Source organism: Hermetia illucens, chromosome 1, assembly GCF_905115235.1.
Source record: "Hermetia illucens chromosome 1, iHerIll2.2.curated.20191125, whole genome shotgun sequence".
NCBI classification, from domain to species: domain Eukaryota; kingdom Metazoa; phylum Arthropoda; class Insecta; order Diptera; family Stratiomyidae; genus Hermetia; species Hermetia illucens.
The window spans coordinates 127,317,943-127,340,288 of record NC_051849.1 but is presented as its reverse complement, the minus strand read 5'-3'; the positions used below and the strand labels follow the sequence as shown (position 1 = coordinate 127,340,288).

Below are 22,346 nucleotides of genomic sequence, written 5' to 3'. Positions count from 1 at the left end.
TTCACAGAAGCGTGGCAAATATGGGCCTATCTGTAGATTGCATTTTTAGTCAAAAAAATTACCCAAAACATAGCGTTAAATACAACATTGTGACTACTCTACAACACTCGAAAAAGGTTGGAAACTCCACTACAGTCTCGAGATATAAACGTTATAAAGGACTTGTGGGACACATTGGAAAATAATATCCGGGACAGACATATTTTAAACAAAAATGACTTCCGAATTGCTCTTCAGGAAGTAGGATTCTCCATTTCAAGAGATGCAACAGAAAATCTCGTAAATTCAATGCCAAACCTGTTACAAGCTATTATTAACAACAAAGATAGACTACAATGCAATGCCAACTCCTTACGCACCAAAAAGTTTTGATAAGCACCGTTATCTGGTAATATTTAAAAAAAAAATGCAATACTTTTTTTATATGTAATGATGAGGTTTACTTCGTGCTTTTTATTTGTAACAATGGAGTGAAGTGCTTATTTTTGATTCTATTTTTAAAAAATAGATAGTAGAGAATAATTGAAAACATGAGCTGAATATTGTCTTTATTATTTAGTTAGGAAAATCCTAAATTAATAACATAAATGGTAAGCAGACGAATATTTTTTTGACTAACTTTACCTTGATTCAAATCACAATAACAATTGAGTCGGCTGGTATCCGGTCACAATACAAATATATATAAAAAAAAATTATAGAATTTTTGAACTTTAAATACGTTTTCCTCGAAACCACGCTGGACGACGATGCTGCAGATTTTAGATTTGAAGCAATTAAAATAATTTCACCCCTGAGAACACTGATTCGAGGTACTGAAATCGTTCAGTTCTGATTGAAACGTACCCGCTGTATATCAATTAAGGATGTGGCGCACCAGGGTTAACGTCCTCGCGTGCGTCTCCGGTTTTAGGCGCTGGCAGCTGCGGCTGATAAGGGGCATGAGGTGCACGCGCATCCCACGATAGCGGCCGTTCAGCAGCCTTCAGATGAAATTGGCAAGCTGAAGCGTGAGATGGCCGCTCTTGTGGCCGGACGACGCTGGATGCTCAGCGTTCGGGCTACAGGTCGCAAGCTCGCTCGCGGTCTACTGTTCGAAAAGGGCGATCGGATAGCAGGTCGTCAGGACAACCAACGAACCCAAGCATTTGTTGGTACCATAGCAGATTCGGTGAAGAAGCTACCGGAAGTACGCTCCCGAGTAAATTCGCCAGTGAAGCACAATGTGCACATTGTGCTTCACCACACCACCACCACACCACACACCACATTAACAACACTGGTTCCCCTATCTTCCCGAAGGTGCATCCCCTACCGCCCCAGAATCTGACTATTGCACGAAAAGAGTTTGAACAACTTGTGCAACAGGGTATCTGCAGCCCTTCGGACAACTGTTGGTCTTCCCACTTCATATGGTCCCTAAGACAAACGGAGAATGGTGCCCCGGGCGGATTATAGAAGGCAAAATGCACAGACTGTTTCCCACTCCACTCATCCACGACGTGGCGTATCATCTCGCAAAATGCCACATCTTTTCGACCTTGGATTTAACCAAGGCGTATCACCAAATCCCTGCAGCTCCAGAAGACATTTCAAAGACGGCAATATGCACACCCTTTGGACTCTTCAAGTTCACACGGATGACTTTCGGGTTGTGCAATGCGGCGCAAACCTTTCAAAGATTCATTCACTCGGTCCTGCGAAACCTCGATTTCTGTTTTGCTTATTTGGATGATGTTTTGATCGCTTCTTCCTCAGAGTCTGAACACTTAGCCTATCTCAAGTGCATTTTTCAACGTCTTCTTGAGACCGGTTTATTGCTAAACGTTGAGAAATGCAAGTTTCTCCAGACACAGATGAGATTCCTCGACCACTCCATTTCCCCTGAAGGAATACAGCCCGACCCAGGCAAGGTTCAGCAATTACAAACTTTTCGCGTCCGAAAACTGTAAAGGATTTGCGGAGGTTCTTGGACATGCTAAACTTCTATTGTCGTTTCCTACCCAAGGCCGCCCAACACCAGTCCGTTTTTAACACGTACTTGTCTGGCCCCAAAACAAAAGACACACGAGAGATTGTGCGTTTCACAAATCCCGACAACAACTGGATGATGCCACACTCTTGGCATCTCCTCAACAATATGCACCTCTAGCCATTTTCGTTGATGCCTCTGACATCGCAGTAGGTGCTGCTCTTCACCAAAAGGTGAATCAGGTCTGGCAGCCGTTGAGTTTTTTCTCTGAACAGTTGAACCGCGCTCAACGGAACTACAGTACCTACGTTCGAGAACTGCTCGCCGAGTACTTCAGCATTAAGTACTCCCTAGAAGGCAGACCGTTCAGTGTTCACGGACCTCTCACGTATCCTTCGAAACAAAAACCCGACATAGCGTCCCCTCCTCAGCTTCGACACCTGAACTTTACAAGCGAGTTCACGTCCGACATACAGCATGTGTCCGCCAAGGACAACATAGTTGCTGACGCTTTGCCACGTGTCTCCGAGGTAAACATCCCCGCCTCACTCGACTTCTCGGCTATCGCCAAAACAACGACAACGACTGGTGTTTTAAGTCCAATATAACTCGCAACCTTGTCGTGTTTTTACGATGATAAAAGGAAGCGTCTTTCCACCTGTTGGCACTTTCGGTCACGTTGCTCCCAGGGCAGAGGTGAGGCAGCGTCTGATGAGTTGCCTCTGCCCTGGACGAAACCGTCAGTCAAATTTTTGATTTTTTCAATTCTTAATGCTTGGGGTGCTACGCTCCAATACTAGGGATCCATGGACTAAAAAACGAGGGAGTAAGTTGCTCCTCATTTAGTCCGGCCCACCATCAAGTGGATGGGGACTTAGGATCCCGCAGATCCTAAACAATAATATAATATGTTTTAAAAATTATCACTATTTAATCACTTGTAATACGTTTTGTACTTATCCGGGAAAAACACATTATGCCTTGACACGAAGACACATAAGAAACAAAAAGGATGAAATTCTAAAGATAAGGATACATTTTATCCTGTGAATATGATTTCGATCATTTTCGGCCAAGATTTCTGGTTAAAAAGCATAATGAATTTGTGAAGCCATATATAGCTTCGTATGCAATAAAGGGTTAACTCCTTTGTATATTTCATGTTGAAAATACAAATCGAAATGTAGTCGCGCCTTTCAATGATATTGTATTCCCTTACTTAATTGCGGCTGAAGGCACCACTTCCGGAATTTGGGTAAAGTTCTAACCTCTTCTGTCCTTGCACTCAATGGACCAACTTTCCTTGTTTCTTAATTCGGTCACTAGGCATCTCAGAGAAACACCCAAAAGGATAGAAATTTGTGGGATAGAAGCCTGCAGATATGAGGCTACCGAAATAATAAAAAAAACTTCACAGCTACGACCTATGGTTATCGGTAATGGCTAATGACTTGCTTTTACGATTTGCGCACACTTTTCGATAACGGTATCGAGGGTCGCCAGAATGATCACTTTCTCTAACCCAAGCGTGCATTCCAGCGATATAAACTAGACATTCTGGATCTAAGCGAAGTAAGTTGAAAGGACTCTGCAGAGTACTTCTCTTACTTTCCGACAATGTGCTTTTGTACTCTAACAAGCCAAGTGATAGCAAACGCGAATCCAATGTCGGATTGTAACTGACGGCTACCGCAAGGATCTTGACTGCAAAATTCCAGCCTAGGTTAGCGAGCATTGTCCAGTGCTATGAAAACAATACAGATTTCCGATAGAATGGAGAAAGACGATTTCTACAAGCAATTACGCGCAATTCAGCCATCAAAAGCGACATTGTGATCGTGGTGGATGATCTGAAGGTGAGCTCTTACAAGAACTTCCTCGAACATGTGATGGGAAAAGAAGATTTTGAGGATCGCAACACGTTTGTGGATTTCTGCAGCTTCTATCGCCTCGGCACTGGTAGCACATTGTTCGAGCACAGAGTTTGGCATAAGGTCAATTGGGCTTCAACCGACCGACGTCGGACCAATAGCCATTTTGACCACTTTGGCCTTCTAGATGTGCATAACACGAGAGGCGCTGACATCGACCTCGAAAGGAATCACCATCTGATGGTCGTTTACGCACGGTTACGTTAATACGTAACAATATGTTAATACCTTGGAACTGGAATAACTCGCAACCCGATCAAAGCAAGGGATTGAAGGCTCTATTGATCGCTACAAACCATGGCGGTGTGAGACACTTTAGCGCTTTAGCTATTGTGCGAAAACTCAGGAATTTCAAAGTTGGCTGCCCCGTAACAAAAGGGAATTTGTTATTGGACTCACCAGGAAAAAAGAGTTTTCCCCAGATAGCAACAATTTCAGAACCGTATACCGAATAACGTAATTGTGTGGAACGTTAACGGTCAACTCGTCATACGCGATGACATCTGAAGAAGTTCTACTTCTTATGGATGAAATGGTTAGTTACCGTAACATGCGGATATGGACAGCTTCTCCAAATAGAAGACATATCATCTCGGCCATCCATGCACTCAAACGAAGTAAAGCCACTAGATTTGGCGATTTCCCCCTAGTGCTATCCATTACTGCGTCTGCAACTGCTGCAAATATGCTACTTCCATTGGAAATCCTGGGAATTCGAGACGTTTCCCAGAGAAGGATACGATTATTAAGATTCCAAAGAAGGTTAAATGCAACAATTAGATGGGAACCTGCGTACTCCCTTCCGCCGCAAAGATATTAGCTAAAATAATCCTGGAATGCATGATGGAACATCTCAAGGGCTTCACCGATAGAAAACAGGCGGTACGAGGCGTTTAGATCTCCGCTTCGCCTGTTCTTCATCGATTTCAAGAATGCTCTCGACGGCGTCAACAAGGAATGCATCTGGAGTGCCCTACGCAGGAGCAGCATTCCGCAGAAACTAATGGTTATTATCAGAGCGGCACATGATGGCGCCCTTCTTCATACTGTCTTGTCCGGGAGATGTGAAAAATTTTAATTGCCCATGGCCTCTTTCCTTAAACATCTTGACTACGCTGATGATGTTTTTTTGCTCTTCCATCACGTCATGAAGCTTGGCCAAATGGCTCTGGATTTGGAAGGGGAGGGTGGACTGAAGATAAACAGCACCAAAACCAAAAAACCCTGACTGACAGGTCATGCATTCTTGCTATCTACTTCGAAGCAGGTGATCAATTTATATATCTAGAAAGCGTGACTTCTATCGGCCGTAGCACCGGACTTGATACCGCCAAACGTATCAGCAGCGCCAGATCCACTTTCGCTGCCTTATCTCTGTTTAACAATAATAATAATAAATCTGTTTCTATGTTGTTATATGGGATTAGCACATGAAATGTTACTCAAAAGTTCGAAGCCCTCGTCAACACTTCTCCGAGACATGTCGTCGAGTATGCTAGCCTGATACTACCAAAAAGAACGTGGCCGGCGCACAAGCCAAATTTCCATTCGATCAACAAAATCTTTTATTTACTTATTATAATAAAGGTGCTAGCAGCTTGTTTACAGTAATCTAAGGCTAAAACCGTGGAAATGTGTGGCCCCGCAGGAATTGGGGAAGATGAGTTAGGAACGGCATTAACATTAGATATATGATGCATGTAACTAGAGACGTGTGCCCCTCTGTCAAACAGACGATTATCTCTGTTGAAAGGAATGAGGATGTGCGGGGATGCTGAAACACTCGGTACCTCAAGGGTTAGGATGCGAGTGATACCTTTCAAGGAACTTCTCCACATGGAAAGCTCATATGGGATTTATATAACTAAATGTGTATTGCGTTTTGACAGTCGTTTTTGAATATGTCGGTGCCGTCTCGAAAAATCTGATCGTGACGGTATCTCTCCATCTGTCAAAAAGAGACATCGGTATAGAAAATGCTATCGTGATCACTTCAGCCACAGTTGACATATTTCAAATTTGCGTCCTGTGTCTTGGAGCAGCACATTTGATACGGCAACAGTTTTTGCCCTGTACGCTTCTTCAACATCGAAAGAGGCGTCGCAAACAACTAAAATTAACTTCAGCCTGCTGTTGTCCTGCTTCGTCTTCGTTCTGGCAAAGAGATCTAAAAATGTTGCGCGGGAGACATCTTAGGCCTTATCTCATTGATCTCCTGCGCGTGGTCTAACTCATAAATGATTAGCGAAATGTTTTTCTTCGATGGGAGATGTAAGTGATGAACTTCAATTTGTTTGTTTTCTGGCGGATTTGAATTTGTTTTGAAGAGGAGCTGGATTTCTCAACCAGCAAGTTGACGGATTTGACGGTGGTATTCACAACCCCCGGACCAAGTCCTTCGCGTTTTGTTTCTTTAATGAGACCTTCGTTCATGTATGTAAGCTCATTTTGTACCATACTGTTGCGATTGTGACCTATCTCGCACCCCAAGTCCACGGTGATTGCCGAATCATCTTCGTATTCTTCATTCATTTCTTCAGGTGCTGGATTGTTACTATTTGCTGGAAAGCGTGGCGCAAAATCATTCCGGTATTTTTGTTTGCATTTTTTACTCGCAATTGATTGAATGTTTTTTCATTTTAACTTTCACCGTGTTTATTTTGCCTAAAATGCAAACTCTTATTCGTTTTAATCTTCTTATACGGACGGCAACATTGTTGCCAGTTTCAGTAATGATTGAATTTGTCAATCCTATCCCCGGAGGGAATAGAAACTTTTTGGAGGGGGAAGAAGGAGGTCTCCCTCTCCCTCCCTCCCTGAGTTTAACCCAATGAAAATTCGTGGCGGTCGCCGAGTTTTTATTCATCAGAGCAGAAGATATGACATTTACCATTATGATTATCGGTTTCCCATTTCAGTTTATTTACTTTATCGATTTTTTTGTAACTTGCCTCCTTATTCAAATTTTGTACCTACTATCAAAATCACACCTCCTTTGACATACCCGACCGTTTTATTTGATGGAATCAATTTATATTGATTAAATCCAACTCTATGTTTTCCATACATGAGGTTATATTATCATTCCATTCAAAAGCCTTAAAACGAGGCAGAACAGATGACATGTACTAACTTTCTAATCGAATTCAATCTTATAAGTTGCATATTTACAACTTTTCTTGAAAGGTAAGCTATATTCAAAACTATTAGAACATGCCACAAACTTTCTACACTATAACTTATATAACAATTAGTTTTTGCCGTCGTTATAAATTTATCTTTTGAGTCCAAAGAAGAGACTTACCCGGAATTCACTGCCGCTACCGTCATCCAACTCCAAAACGTATCCTTCTACAAAAGAATGAGTTGGAGCCTGCCACGCTACCGTAACTGAATTATTTTCAGCCGAGCAATCTTCTGGTATAATGGTAGGAGCCGAGGGAGCTACATAAAAATAGACGAAAAATATGCATTAGAAATTCTTCAACTGCGACTGAAACTGAGTTTAATATTTAAATTGTTCAATAGACGAGAACGTAATGCACAACAACAAAAATCCGATGTGCAACTCAAATACTAAATCAACAGAATAACAAACATTCTTTAAGCAAAAAGGATACAAGAAAATTTGCGCACACGTAGTATTTTCAATGTCTGCCTAACGGGAACAGAAATATAAAATAATAAATTCCGTGAAAAAAATTCGATATGGGTGAGGTAGGAGGAAGGTGAAAAAGTTCACGGCGAAACGATAGAAAGTGGAAAATCAAAATGTGGTGGTTGCTGTAACATTTTTCTATTATTTCATCCTTTTTTCACTCGGACACGACAACCGAAAATTAATCTTCTCACCTGCGGGTATTCTTTCGTCTCCTTCCCTAGCTGCTGTAGATTATAAGAAAAAAATTATGAATATTTTTTTGCGAAAATCAATAAAGTATAATCTAGGGATATGAAAATTTTCTTTGGAAAATTTGAATAATTTAAATGAACTTATAATGGGAGTTTTTACAGATATAAACAATATCTACTATATATATTCACCGCCATGTTACCCGTAAAAAATGAAGGAACTATTATAGATTCAAGAAGCCTCCAGCTAAATAAAATGCATTGGATGTATGGGATCAGAATGTTATTCAGGTAAATCACCTCATGCCATTGAAGTACTACACTTGATTATTTGTTGAAATAATGAGAAAAATCAAAATGAATTTTTTCGTTCAGGATGCTGGGAGTCCTGAGTCACTTGATGACGGACCGGACCACTTGGGAAGCAACTTACTTCCTCTCTTGTGGTCCACTCAACACCCAAGTTTTCCAAAAAAGTTGACCGACGATTTTGTCCATAGACCACAAGAGAGGAAATAAGTTGCTTCCCAAATGGTCCGATCCGTCATCAAGTGGGTACGGACTCAGGACTCCCAGTATCCTCAACAAAAAAAATTCACTTCGGCTTGGTTTAGGTCGGAACTTATGACGGATTTCATTTCAATATAATGCGCACTCATGCCGTGTTTGCGATTATATATAAATGGAGGGATTACCACCTGTCGCTACTTTCGGTCACGCTGCTCCCAGGGCAGAGGTGAGGCAGCGTGTGATGAGTTGCCTCTGCCCTGGACGAAACCGTCAATCAATTTTTTTTCAAAATGAAATATTTTGTATTACAAAACTTTATTCATCTCAAAATTTCTTGGGAATACAAGTGAAGAATTCTCAATTTTCTTGACCATCACTTCATTTAGAATTAAGATTGATTGGGGCATAGAGGTATAGTAATTTTGAACTAATGTGATTCGTATCAGGAGTAGTGTGTTACAAACGAAACAACTTGGATGAAGTTAGCCATAAGAAGGAATTAAAGCGCATCAGATGTAGCCAAAAACTTTAGTGTATGCAGGTGTTGATTTGTTTTTTTTTTTAAGCTTCTTGTTTGAGCGATTTTGGGAATATTTTCATGTGGTTTAAAGAAAAGAAGCCAGATGCTTTCTTCCTGGCTGCATTTTACAATCTTACTTATATGGTGATTCTTAGGTGACATACGAACTCATAGCTAGGTGCCTACTACAATTCTCAAATATTCAGATAAATACAATTTCATTCACTTTAATAGATTCAAGTTTAATTAAATAAAGGTGAAGGTGAACCCCGCCTGGTTATTTACATTGCATGCTGATCCCAAGCCCGGATAAAGGAGGAGGATTTGAGGAAATGTACTTAATACAAAATAATAAAAGCACATTTGAATTTATGAATTTATTATGCTAAATCCTATCTAAAGTCTTCTGGTGGCAGATGCTTCCACCCTAAATATGGGTACAATCAATGGTAAATCAAAGCAACTTGCAAGTGATCTTCGCAAGATACGCATTCATATCGGCACTTGGCAAGAAATTCGATATCTTGCCAAAAGCTGCGACATAGAATGTAAATACGATAAAAAACACTACCGGTATCGGCGTTGCCATCTGCGGCGAGTGCTCAACGTACTGTCGGTTTTAAAAGCTTGTACTTGTCAAAACGTTCCCTAGAAGATCATCACACCTCAACATCGACCGTTGACAGCTGACTTGCGAATTAAGTGACAGTTTATACAACGTGAGGATCGCACTGGATGCATACTATTTCACGTGAAAAGAGAAGAAATCATCTCACGTGATTGCCGACCATTACGAACATCGAAAAAACGCGTGGTGGACGGTTAGGTGGATCCTATAATAGCTCAAGCATTAACAAATATGAACGTCTTTTTTCAATACAAACGTTAAAATATGATGCACAAAACGGCTTGTTCAATACGCAGGTCACCAAACCTGGGAAACCGTATCAGGAACCAGCCCCTTCGGGACCCTGGTCGGGAAGTGTGCATTAAACCGGTGTTAGTAGACCGCGTTGCCCCGAGCGAGCGCTGATCCGTCCGTGAATTCCGGATCAGCTAAGCGTAGGTCAGGCCTCAGGGAACTGGGGTAGGGGCTGTGTCCCCGAGGGTATACCCATTCTTGACTACTGCGGCTCGCTCCCTTGCACACGATGCGCTGGTCACTTTTTCATGGAGAATATTCATAAACTTATAAAAAACAACGACGAAACAACAGGCAAGGATGAAGAGCTGAGTGCGTTTGGGCGGAGCACAAAGATGCGTCCTTCACCGCAGCGAACAGCGAAAGAGGCGACGAGGGCTGACATACCCGATGTGACACCGGGGCGCCCAAATAAAGAGGAAGCCTCATCAAGTGGCGCGACTGACCGTGCGGAAATGGCAACTCCAATACCTTGCAGTGCCCCTATTCTGGAAGTAAGCTCAGTCAGAATCGCTAATCCTGAGCAGATGGATTTGGACATAAATCGACTGGAAGTGCATTCGACCGTCCTCGCTAGAGCCGAAGAGGAAAGGCTCATCAGAAAGTGCGCAGTAGTGGTGAAACGTATGCGGTCGGCAACGTTCCTTCAGAGGAACGTCAGCAAAGGCGTCAAAAACGGGCTGATGGAACTGGAGGAACTACTGGACCGCATTTCCTTTTATAGACGAACGTGGAGAGCAGAGGAAGATGATTGTAGAGCAGAAACAGTCACACTTCCCGCTGAGAATGCTGCTTGTGTCAAACGGATCGCAGATAGCCCTCTGAAAAGTGAACTGGGGAAAAAGCGGAAAGAGGACCACGTGCCTGAAGGAGACTTTATCGAAGTAGTCTCCAGGGCCCAAAAAAAAAGGCGAAAATGGAAAAAAAGAAACAACGGACTCCGTCGCCAGAGACACGTCTGTCCAAAAACAAGGAGGCTGCCAACCAAAAGCCAGGAGCGGAAAAAAACGAGGAAACGAAAAAGGACTAGACCGTCGGCTCTGCTCATTAAGCCGACGGAAGGCAAGACATTTGCGGAAGTCCTTAGTGAAATCCGCTACAGGATGAAACCCGAAGAGAACAGAACAGAGTGACTTCGATACGGAAGACCAGGAGTGGTGGAGTTCTCGTCGAACTGGGGCCAAAGACGACCAACAAGAGCACGTCCTGCGAAGCGGTCAAGGGGCTATTGGGGGAGAAGGCTCCTGTTTCCAGCCTAGAACCCATGTGCTCTCTAGAAACACGGGATCTTGACTGCCTCACAGAAAAGGTCGAAGTAGAGGAGGCGCCTAAGCGTGAATGTCCAGAGGTAACCAATGCCCGCGTAGGTATCACCTCTATAAATGCCCGAAGCCAAAAGCGAGCAATATGCGAGGAAACTCCTTAACAGCGGGAGAATCAAAATCGGATGAGTAGTATGCAAGGTACGAATGCAGATAGTCCCCAGTGTGCTACAGGTGTCTGGACTATGGACACATGTCAGCAGCTTGCAAGGGTCCGGACAGGAGGACAGCATGCCCGAGTGTGGGTCATCAAGCGAAGACTTGCAAGGAAAGCATGAGTTATGTTCTCTGCAGGGGTCGTGGCGCGTGTGGCGAACGCCATGATCCGCATTTTGCAAATTAACATGCACCGGAGTGCAACCGCTCACCAATTGCTAGCACAGTTCGCTGCGGAAGTAAATGCTGATCTAGTGCTGATTAGCAAGCAATACCGAAACAAGGACCCATCCTCATGGTATCTCGACTTATCGGGCACCGCTGCCATCTGGGTTCGGGACGACGTTCGACTTCGTGTTATTGCCGAAGGCCAGGGGCACGGATTTGTCTGGATCCGGTGTTTAGGGATAACGTTTTTTAGCTTTTTACCTGACGCCGAATGAGACGATTCCGGACTTTCGGCGCCGGCTTGATGCTCTGGAGGACGCCGTTTCAACCACGGAGGGACGAATCCTGGTTGGCGGTGATTTTAACGCCAGGGCTCTTGAATGGGGTATGCCTCAATCAGACTCCAGAGGGGAACGGATTCTGGAAATGGCGGTGAGAACCGGCCTCGTAGTTTTAAACACCGGATCCATGCCAACGTTTCGGCGCCCAGGTTGTGAAGGAAGCATTCCTGACATCATTTTTGCGTCGGAATCTCTGGCATCATCGGTGGACGGGTGGCAAGTCCTAAAAGACTTCTCAGCAAATGATCATCAGTACATTGCGTTTGAAGTGTTTGACGTTACTTGCCGGCAAGCACCAACACGACGGTCCCCCTGCGTGTGGAATGTCGCGAGAGTGAACATCGGAAGGTTCGTCGAAGCTGGGGGGCACTCCGGGGGTGGTGGTGTCGCAGCTGACACCGTCGTAAATTCAGTGATGAATCTGATAACGACGGCGTGTGTGGCTTCCATGCCTCGGAAAGGCCCCAGGCGCGACACGCCTTCTATGTACTGATGGACGGCAGAAATTGCCGACCTACGGAAGGAGTGTCATAAGCTCCGCCGTTTGGCACAACGTTTGCACGCCAACGAGGAGGCATGTACCATAAAGGCACAATATAGATAAGCAAAAAGGAGACTCCGCAGCGCTATAAATAAAAGCAAAGCTCGCGGCTGGCAGAATCTTGTTAATGAGGTGAATGAGGACCCATGGGGACTTGGCTATAAGCTTGTCACCCGGAAAATCGGGGCTCCGCGGACGCCCTGCCTACTGATCACCGACCAGATGGACCGCTTTGTGCGGGCATTGTTTCCCAGACACCCTGTAGGGGTTGATGTAAATAGCGCGGAAAACGTTGTGGACTGCCCCCTTTTCACAATGAGAGAGCTTGAAGAAGCTGTTCTCACTATGAAAAACCGAAAGGCGCCAGGTCCTGGTGGCATCCCGGCAGAAGTTTACAAACTGGTGTTCCGCCAACGGCCAGAATTGCTGCTTGAAGTGTTCAACGCGTGCTTGAAGGAGGGCATTTTTCCTTGTCGTTGGAAAGTGGCCAGACTCGCGTTGATCAGTAAGGCTAAAGGAAACCCAGAGCTCCCGTCTGCATACCGACCGCTGTGTATGCTTAACACGGCCGGAAAAGTGCTCGAAAAGCTCATCAGAGGTAGACTCGCTGACGCGATCCGTGCTGCCGGGGACTCATCACGTGCCAAGCTATCTCTTGCGGATATTGAGAGATTATCTGAAAGAGCGCTCCCTGCTCTATGAGAGGATGAGGATGGAAATCACGACGGGAATAGCACAGGGATCCATCCTAGGGCCGGACCTCTGGAACGCTTCTTATGATAGTCTGCTCACACTCGATATGCCCGAAGAGTCGCGCCTGGTCGGTTATGCAGACGACGTTGCGGCACTTGTTGCCGGACGCACTGTTGAACAGGCGCAAAGCAGACTTGGCATATTGATGCGACGGGTAAGCGGATGGATGACTTTCCACGGTTTCAACCTTGCGCTGGAAAAAACCGAAGTAGTCATCCTAACCAGAAGGTGAATCCCGACCCTGCGTCCCATATCGATCGGCGAGTTGACTATAGAGTCAAAACAAGCAATTAAATACCTTGGTTTAATGCTCGACTCGAAGATGAGCTTCTTCGAGCAAATCAAAGCAGCAGCGGACAGCCCTATATCAACTAGGAGACGTCTCCTCATGGGAGCAACGCAGTCCGTCCTTCTCTATGGTGCGGAGGTATGGGCTGATGCGCTTGACAAGGAGGTGCATCGTAAACGTCTCGCTCAAGTGCAGGGGCGGGGAGCTTTGCGAGTGGCGTCTGCTTATCGCACCGTCTCCGAACCGGCTGTGATGGTGATTGCGGGAGTGATCCCCGTTGCCCTCCTTGCCAAGGAGCGCAAAACTATCTATCCCCGTAAGGGCGAAAACTTAAGAGAAGTGGTTGCCCGTGAAGAACGTCAACGCACCCTTAGCGAGTGGCAACTTTCTTGGCAAAATGAGCCAAGGGGCAAGTGGACTGCGCGGCTCATCGACAAATTAGACCCATGGTTGAACAGAAAACACGGTGAGATTGATTACTTCCTTACCCAACTTCTAAGTGGGCATGAAGGTTTTCAGTCTTACCTGCAGAGAATTGGGAAGGCGCAGTCTCCTGATTGTGGGTTCTGCAATGGAGTGGCGGATGACGCTGAACACACCTTTTTCTCTTGCGAGAGGCGGGACGGCCTCCGCCAGCAGCTTTATGCAGACACAGGGGAGCTCCCTCCAGACATTATGCGAGAGATGCTGAAGAGCGCTGGCGTTGGAATCGTATTGCGCATTATGTTCGGGCTCTTCTTATTGCGAAGGAGATTGAATTCGACCGGCGGAGGGATCGTACGGTAAGGGGTTCCCTGGACTAACTGCCAGCGTACTGTTGCGGGAGTCCAACACTCTGTGCGTAAATGCATTCACCTACCCTACTCCCAAAAAAAAAAAACCTGGGAAAGCGTTCATCAATCCAGATATTTAGCTCCATCAATCCAGATACTTGGCTTTAAACGATATGTAAATGAAGGTACATAAGAAGAAAAGCCGCTATCATATATCTTATCGAAAAAAACACTGCCCAATTGGCAAATTTGTAAGAATGCGTCCCGGGAAGCAAAGAAAGCGTTGATTTGTATTCGAACAATTTATTGCAACATATTTATAATAAACTGGATATTTGGAACGACAAAAAGTAATTTATATTGACTTTTCAAAAGCCGACACCCATACATAGGATATCAAAAACTTATCTTGTTTTAATTACAAGAAAGACACAAGAAGATCGACAGACGAGCCGCGACCGACAGCTGTAGGGAATACTTTACGCCAATTACAATTAAAAAATTTCCTTCATCCACCACTTCCGCAAGCACTATATAGTGCTACATGTGGGGCAATTCCAGAAGTTGAAACAACATTTAAACGAAGAAAATTGGGAAAAACAACAGCGATGGGACCCAGTACTCTGGCGGTTCTTATCGATGACATCCGAGCTGAGGACATCCGCAATCGATATGGAGAGAACTCACTAGCTACGACTGGCCTATACATCAAAGTCGATGGGACGGCTTGAAATCGTAGCTTGTGATTTGAGACCCACCCACCCAACCAAACAAGGTGGCGATTTCGACCTGTACCGAACGGGATAAAGAATGGACAAACACAAGGAGAATTATAAAAGCGTAGGGGATTGACTTCTCGATGTTTATAGCTGGTCGCTTTTCCGAGACGGATCGGGGAAGTTTTGGAATTGATATTTAGCCTATAGCTGTCATTTTATTGATAGTTAAACCAGTAACTTTATGCATGGATTTGAACGATTATATGATTATAAAATATTTCATTCTGGTTATTGTGTAGTTAGAAATGTTTGCCATTGTGCTAAGAAGAAGATCCGGGGATGCTTATGGTACTACTGTATAAAGCAATAACATAATATAAACAAAACTATTCGACACTGCCTGGGCTGGTGATGCGTATTGTCGAGTTTAAATTTTTTTCTCTCCAATTCCATTGAAATTTCACATAAACTCGTGAGCATAGGTGCATTGTCCTTAACTCAAAGCTGTAGGGTAATCCACCATCGATTTTGCAAGGTCTTGTTTGTTAGATTTTATTCTGCACATATATAAATCGCCAGTATAACATCCTCTTCTTCAATGCACTCCACTTTTGTGCATGTTACGAATGTCTGGAAGTCCTCCCTTTTATGCTCGCATACACCATAAAAAGGGAGATATCACGCAGTGCAGCAATTATAGAGGTATCACGTTGCTGAGTACCATCTATAAGATATTCTCCCATATCTCGCTAAGTCGGATAGCCCCAGACGCCCAGAACATCATCGGCCCATACGAAAGAGCCTTCACTTCAGGCAAATCAGCAACAGATCAGATTTTCTCTCTGCGGCAAGCGGTGGAAAAACTGTTGGAATATGGACACCAGTTGCACCATCTTTTCATCGAATTTAAGGCCGCCTATGATAGCATAGAAAAGGTGCACATCAATGAAGGCAAGACAAAATATATGGTGGCGACGTCAGCGCCAAAAACAAACCAACCAACAACATCAAATCACACTGGTCAAACGGGAAGAATAAAGTCCTAACTTTATTCTTTATTCTCCTAAGACTACAACTTTGAGACCTTACATAATTTCTCCTATCTATGGCCGAAAATCACAACCGGCAACGCACGGTTGTTGGCAGCCAACAGAGCCTATTTCAGCTTAAAATAACAATTTCGCCCAAAACGTCTCACCATAGGGTCAAAGCAAGACAATGATCTTGACAGTCCTTATGTATTCCTCGGAAACTTAGGTTTTTAGCAAGAAAAATTGCGAACTCTTGGCCGTGTTCGAGAGAGGAATCCTCCAAAGAATATGTCCCCCTACATAAAGATGGACGATTCCGTAACCTACATAACGACAAAATTTATGAGCGATGCCATGACCACCAGGTTGTGGATTAAAGCCAGCTCAATAGGTTGCAGTGGGTGGATCACTTAATGGATTATGAATGAGGATGATCCAGCCCGAAAAGTCTATAAGGGCAATATCTATAGCAGAAAAAGAAGAGGAAGCAGACCCTGCCTGAGATGTAGCGATGGTGTAAGCCGTCCTGACGAGACAGCTTTTAGGGATATCGAATTGATGAACCTCGCCGTAAAACCGGGATGCCTACAGTTCCTTATTAAGGCAGGCCTAGACCGCATATCGGTTGTAGCGCCGTTGTTGATGATGATACACCTTATTACTGGTCATCGAACTTTTTTGTTGAAACAATTTCTTTCGTATTAACGACTAAATCAACAAAGTCTGCATGAAAAAAAAGTTAGTGCTGATTCTACTCACGTTTCATTTGGATGAAATTGAGATTGTCAATAGCACGCACAATAGCAGCATCGTCTAAAGTGAGATCAATAATTGGAGAAACTCTGGGTGCTGCATTCGTGACTTCTTGATGCCACGTCATATCCGTATTAGCTACTCTATTAATAAGCATTGATCCTACCTGCAAAATGTTAATATGTATAAAATCAATTAAAGGATATACACAAAAAAGCGGAATATATACTTGTAAAAACGCTGCACTATCAGTCTCCTTGAGTGCCTCGATGCAAAATTGAATAAGACTTGTTGTGCGTTGCAGCTTTCCTGTACAGTTTGATTGCTGGTCCTAAATAGAAAATATACGTTAAGCATTTAGAAAGCAAGCGAATAATATCAGATTTTGAAACTGTTTCGTTGATAAATAAAGTAAGCTGCATAAAAGAACGACTTAGATTCTGAAGACATTATAACTAATTATCATCGCCCAATAGGTATAATACCATGAATCTGTATCTTAACGTTTAATAGCCCAACAGCAGCAGAGAAGGCTAGCCTTAATCGGTTGCATCATCGTTAATTCGGTCGCACTTTTGTTCATTTCCCATTGACTTTAACATTCAGACCAATCGGAGATGCTTCCCTCACAATTTTTTCACAATCGGTGCAAGCTCATATAGATTATGGATATCCTCGTTTCGAATGTAATCATGGCGTGTTACGCCACTAATCCAACGCAACATCTTTGTCTCCATAACTGCGAGATGCCGAAACGCCACTTTATCTAAGTTGGTGGGCATTGATAGAGCCTTTTGTCTGTCGTCAAAAGTCCTGTCTTATTCTCAGTCTAACTCATCTCAGACCACGTGGCATGATGCGTTCCATTTTCCAAGTTGCTCGAGATTAGCTTTATTATGAGACGCAAGGAAAATAGCATCTGAATGAAGCAGTTGGATTTCCATGTGGCAGTGTGGCGGGGGGACGTTTCCTTGATGAACAATAACAGGGATGCGAAGCATTTCCAATTTTACTGTTTGATACTCTATTCTCCCCACTAACTCGCTCGAAGGACTCGCTGCCAAAGATTGTTAGGTCCCAGCTCTGCTGCGATGTAGTCAGGTCCTGCAGGTGCATGGCAAGACGTCTAGAGATCTCTCTAGAACGCTTCGTACGATAGTCTGACAGGGCTTGACGTGATAGAAGAGTTGCGCATGGTCGGCTATGCGGATGATTTTGTGGCATTTGATTGCCGGGCGCAACGTTGAACAGGCGTATCATATTGATGCATCGAGTAAGCAGATGGGTAACTCGCCATGCTATTCAAGCCCAGGTAATGAAGGAAGGTTTGAGGCAACGTACTCGGTACTATCCTCAATAAAACAAAAATAAAATGCTGAGATCAGGGAAAGAGATAAATAGAGTATAGTTGGAGTTATTCCACTATGCTAAATCCTACTTGAATCTCTCTTGGTGACAGGTCCCGTGACAGGCCTACCAACAAAATGCATACAATGTCGTTATAAACATGATGATCGGATTTAGTGACAAGCCTCGGAAAAATGCTAGGGCGTCCACCTCCTCTCAAGAAATGGGCAAAGGTTCTTGCTGCATGGACGCATAGCATCAGGATGTAAGCAAGTTAGTTCGAACAAAACGAACAAAACAAATACCTGTCTGCACGCTAAATGTTGGTACCCTAACTGGAAAGACCAAGGAACTCGCAAGAATCCTTCGGAAAAGACGCATTGATATCTGCGCTATGCAAGAAACCCGATGGTCTGGTGCCAAAAACTGGGACATTGAACGCGAACACGATAAGAATGGCTATAAACTTCTCAATTTTAGTAGCCCACACACTCAATATGGTGTTAGCATTGCCATCTCAGAGAGTTTCCATGATGCCATTAAAGAAGTCGAGCGATTTGATGATCGGCTGATGAAGCTCACCAGCTGATCGCACTATTTACTTCTTCACCCGGTACGCACCCCAGACAGGTCGACCTGATGCCAAGAAAGATGCCTTCTGGCAACTTCTCGATGAAAAGACTTGTCACGTGCCTGCTGACGACTATATTATCATTGCCGGCGACCTTAATGGTTATGTGGGTCAAAAGGCAGACTATAACAGGTGCCATGGGGAAAGGGGATGGGAGCGCGCAATGAGGGTGGCGAGCGAATAATCGATTTTGCGGACACCCATGACCTTGTACTTATGAATACATGGTTCATCGAACGATTGTCTCATCTTCCTACATTTTATAGTGGGAGCAATAAAACGCAAATCCACTATATTCTCATAAAACGCCAATATTTTACCACTGTCACTGATTGCAAATTCGTTCCCTATGAGACCATGCCACCTCAACATCGGCCGTTGATTGCCGTTCTGCGAATTAAGCCACCGATAAAACAGCGTGAGGAACGTACTGGCCCGCCGCACACTAAATGGTGACGATTTGCTGAGAAGAAACAAAAAAACGATCTTACTCATACGATTACCGACCATTAGGAATGTGGAAGAATCGTATAACCAAATGAAAGACACGATCCACAAAGCGGCCTCTGTAACCCTCGGGATCACCAAGCCGGGTAAGCGGTACATCAACCGAGATACTTGGCTTTGGAATGATAATGTTGAAATGAAGGTCCGTGAAAAGTAACGCCTGTACCACCAGCTTCTCGACGATAAAGCGCCGGTCAATTAGCAAATTTATAAGAATGCCAACCAGGAAGCAAAGGAAGCAGTCGCTGCCACCCGAGCGAATCATTACAAAAATCTTTACGATAAACTGGACACTCGGGATGGCGAGAGAGATCTGTATCGACTTGCTAAAAGCCGTAATGAACGTACACAGGATATCGAACACTTCTGTTGCGTTAATGACAAGAACGGTACTTCACTTAACAACCGTCGAATCGCAATGGATAGATGGTAAGAATACTTCGAGCAGATTTCAACTAAAGAATTTGCTCATCCTCCACTTCCACAATCATTGCCGACATTTGGACCAGTTCTACCTGTCAGCGCAAATGAAGTCGAGGAGGCAATCGAACGAATGAAATCGGGGAAAACCACAGGACCTGACGACAACCGTATTCGCGAAATCGTTGAAATAACCGTGAATAAAGCCGGATTTATCAAAAACTGCGGAATTACTAACGGAATACACGCTGCGCGCTTACTCATGGAGAAACACCGTGAAAAGCATCGCCCTCTTTACATTGCATTTCTGCGTCTAGAGAAAGCGTTTGACCGTGTACCACACGAACTCGTCTGGTGTGCTCGACGACAACACTTAATGCCAGAAGAACCCGTGCGCTGGGTTCAATTGCTCTACCACGATCCGAAAAGTAAAGTTCGAAGTGTGGCCGGTGTATCAAAACCGCTTCGTGTCTCTGTTGGTGTTCATCAAGGAAGCGGCCTCTAACCACTCTTCTTTGTTCTTGTTTTGGACACCCTCACACGGGGCATCCACCGTCCAGCGCCCTACTCACTGTTTTGTGCAGATGATGTTTTCCTAGTATCTAATAGCAAAAATGATCTCGAGCAATTTGTCCCAAAATGCAATGATCGCCTCATGCATGAATTATTGACGACCGATCCCCATGAAACAGGCGCAATCACTGTCAGCGGCAGTGATCGCCCAGAACTGAGCGATTTAAATACCTCGGATCAATGCTATCCGCCAATGGAGAACTGCGTTATGACATTTCTTCCCCATTCACGCAACCTGGATGAAGTGGTGTTCCACAATTGGTTTTCTTTGTGATCGACGTGCCAACGAACGTCTCAAATCTAAAATTGACTGCAATGTCGTCCGTCCTATCGCTCTCTTGCGGTAATGGAGACGAAGATGTTGCGTTGGACTAGTGACGTGAAACCTTTTGATCACATCCGAAATGAGGATATCCGCGATCGTTATGGGGTTCCACCGATCGTGGAAAAATTGCGAGAGAGGCGTCTTCGATGGTATGGTCACGCAATTCGTCCTAACGAGAATTCGCTTTCCAAGATTGGACTGAACATCGAAGTCGATGGTAAACGACCAAAAGGCAGTGCAGCCGGTGGCTTGATACGCTGGATGGGGATTCAAAAGCTTCGAAATTGCACCCAGATCAGGCATTCGATAGAGCCAAATGGCGAAACGGATTACGATGAGTCGAGCCCGCTTGTGAACGGGACAAACACTGAAGAAAAAGAAGAAGAAGACGTTGTTGTAGCATTGACGAATTGATATGCTATGATGACGTCATACAAGAATGTACGAAATTCACATAATATGTAAAAAATTTTACCTCCTACAAGTTTGTTAATAATAGTTCTATCACACTTCCCAGAGTTATGCCTCATGTTATGTTATGTGCTTTTGTCATAGTTTGTGCTTATAGCATGAATTTAAGGGGTGTTTCCGGCAAAATTTCTAAAATATGGTAGTATACTATTATTAACTTTATTTGTGCAAATTTCGGAACGGGATGTATTTTGATGCCTAGATTTCGTTTAAATACACCACTTTTTCAGATTCTTCTGTTGGATGGGTTTTGAGAACGAGACCTATTACACTTTTTGAGGGTCATATTTTGAACCCTCACTCCCCTACATTTCTCCCAATATCAAATCTGGACCCAGTTTTGAAATATACACCACCCGCGCGGTCGAGTCATCTTTTTTAAGGTTTTGTGTAAATACAAAACCGAATTGAAGGGGAGTCCCCATACATGCAAAAGGGGGTGTACATTTTTTTTCATCAAATATAGTCGTGTGGGGTATCAAATTAAAGGTTAGCACTTTTCGAAGCCGGTCTTAGTTTTGACATTTGTTGGAAAGGTGGAGAATGCGAGGGGTTGAAAGTGATCATTTTTTAGCGAACCCATTCTCAAAAACTACCCAACCGAAAAATCTGAAAAAATCAGGAGGCTGCTACTATATGGTGCCTAGGCTCCGAAATACCCTTCATACCGATACCTGGTTCAAATAAAGTTAATAAAAGTATATTATTTTAATTTTAAGTAATTGACAGGAAAACCCCCCTTAAGTTCACACTAGAATCACGAAATTCCGCAGCAATGTAGGCTTGGTGAAAATTGCATTATTACTAACAAAGTTATACTAGGTCAAAGCTGTCGCTTCTCTGCAAATTCAAGACAATGACAATGACAATATCACTTGAAAGTGGATATTTTCACATAATATATGCATATATTACGTGCTACATACTAACGGGACAAACGCACACTTAAATCTGTTTATAAAAGAAATACACCAAACCTTTCACACCTGAAGCGTCTAGCTTCTGGTTTCCCGCCTTGTTTTAAATTTTTATTTCCAGTATTTATTTCATTAGGTGCAAGCGAATCTCTGCATTTGTTTAAGTATTTTTCAGGAACCCCAGATTCCACACTCCCGAAACTGGCTAACACAGAAGCGTGCAAGCACGTGCTGACGGAGCAATTCGATGGACCTTCAAAATTTGCGGGCCTATCTTCACGGTCAATTTAGTCAACTTCTTTTCTAAAAGAGCTCATCTCCATTAGGTCGTCTTCGACAACTAAGGATGGTCGTTTGACCATTCGCTTAACCATTCGAGTCGTTGCACTTTATAATTAAAACTAGGATAATTTGAAATCGTGGATAATTCGAACTTGTCCCTTGATCCCTTAAATTTCCTATATTAATGACGTTAAAAAATCATGTATAATTCGTCTTTTTGGATAAGTCGAAATATTTTAAAAAATATTTCTACTTGTCTGTTTAGATTTCGTAAGAAAATGATCTCAAAAATTGTAAAATTGGACTCTCAGGAGATCTTT

General features: G+C 43.7%; 1 protein-coding gene across 3 annotated transcripts in view; it reads right to left on the bottom strand.

The window, feature by feature from the left end:
- The window catches only part of LOC119646124 (E3 ubiquitin-protein ligase TRIM9), a 169,019-nt gene that overhangs the window by 27,666 nt on the left and 119,007 nt on the right, over positions 1 to 22,346 (bottom strand). Inside the window, exons 4-7 of one of the 3 annotated variants that reach the window (XM_038046474.1) lie at positions 16,783 to 16,884; positions 16,560 to 16,719; positions 7,756 to 7,785; positions 7,208 to 7,347 (exon numbers count right to left, since the gene is read on the bottom strand). In XM_038046474.1, the coding sequence (XP_037902402.1) occupies positions 7,208 to 7,347; positions 7,756 to 7,785; positions 16,560 to 16,719; positions 16,783 to 16,884 (432 nt within the window). Of the gene's footprint in view, positions 1 to 7,207; positions 7,348 to 7,755; positions 7,789 to 16,559; positions 16,720 to 16,782; positions 16,885 to 22,346 lie in introns of all 3 variants that reach the window. The other 2 variants (XM_038046473.1, XM_038046475.1) reach the window with 2 other exon arrangements.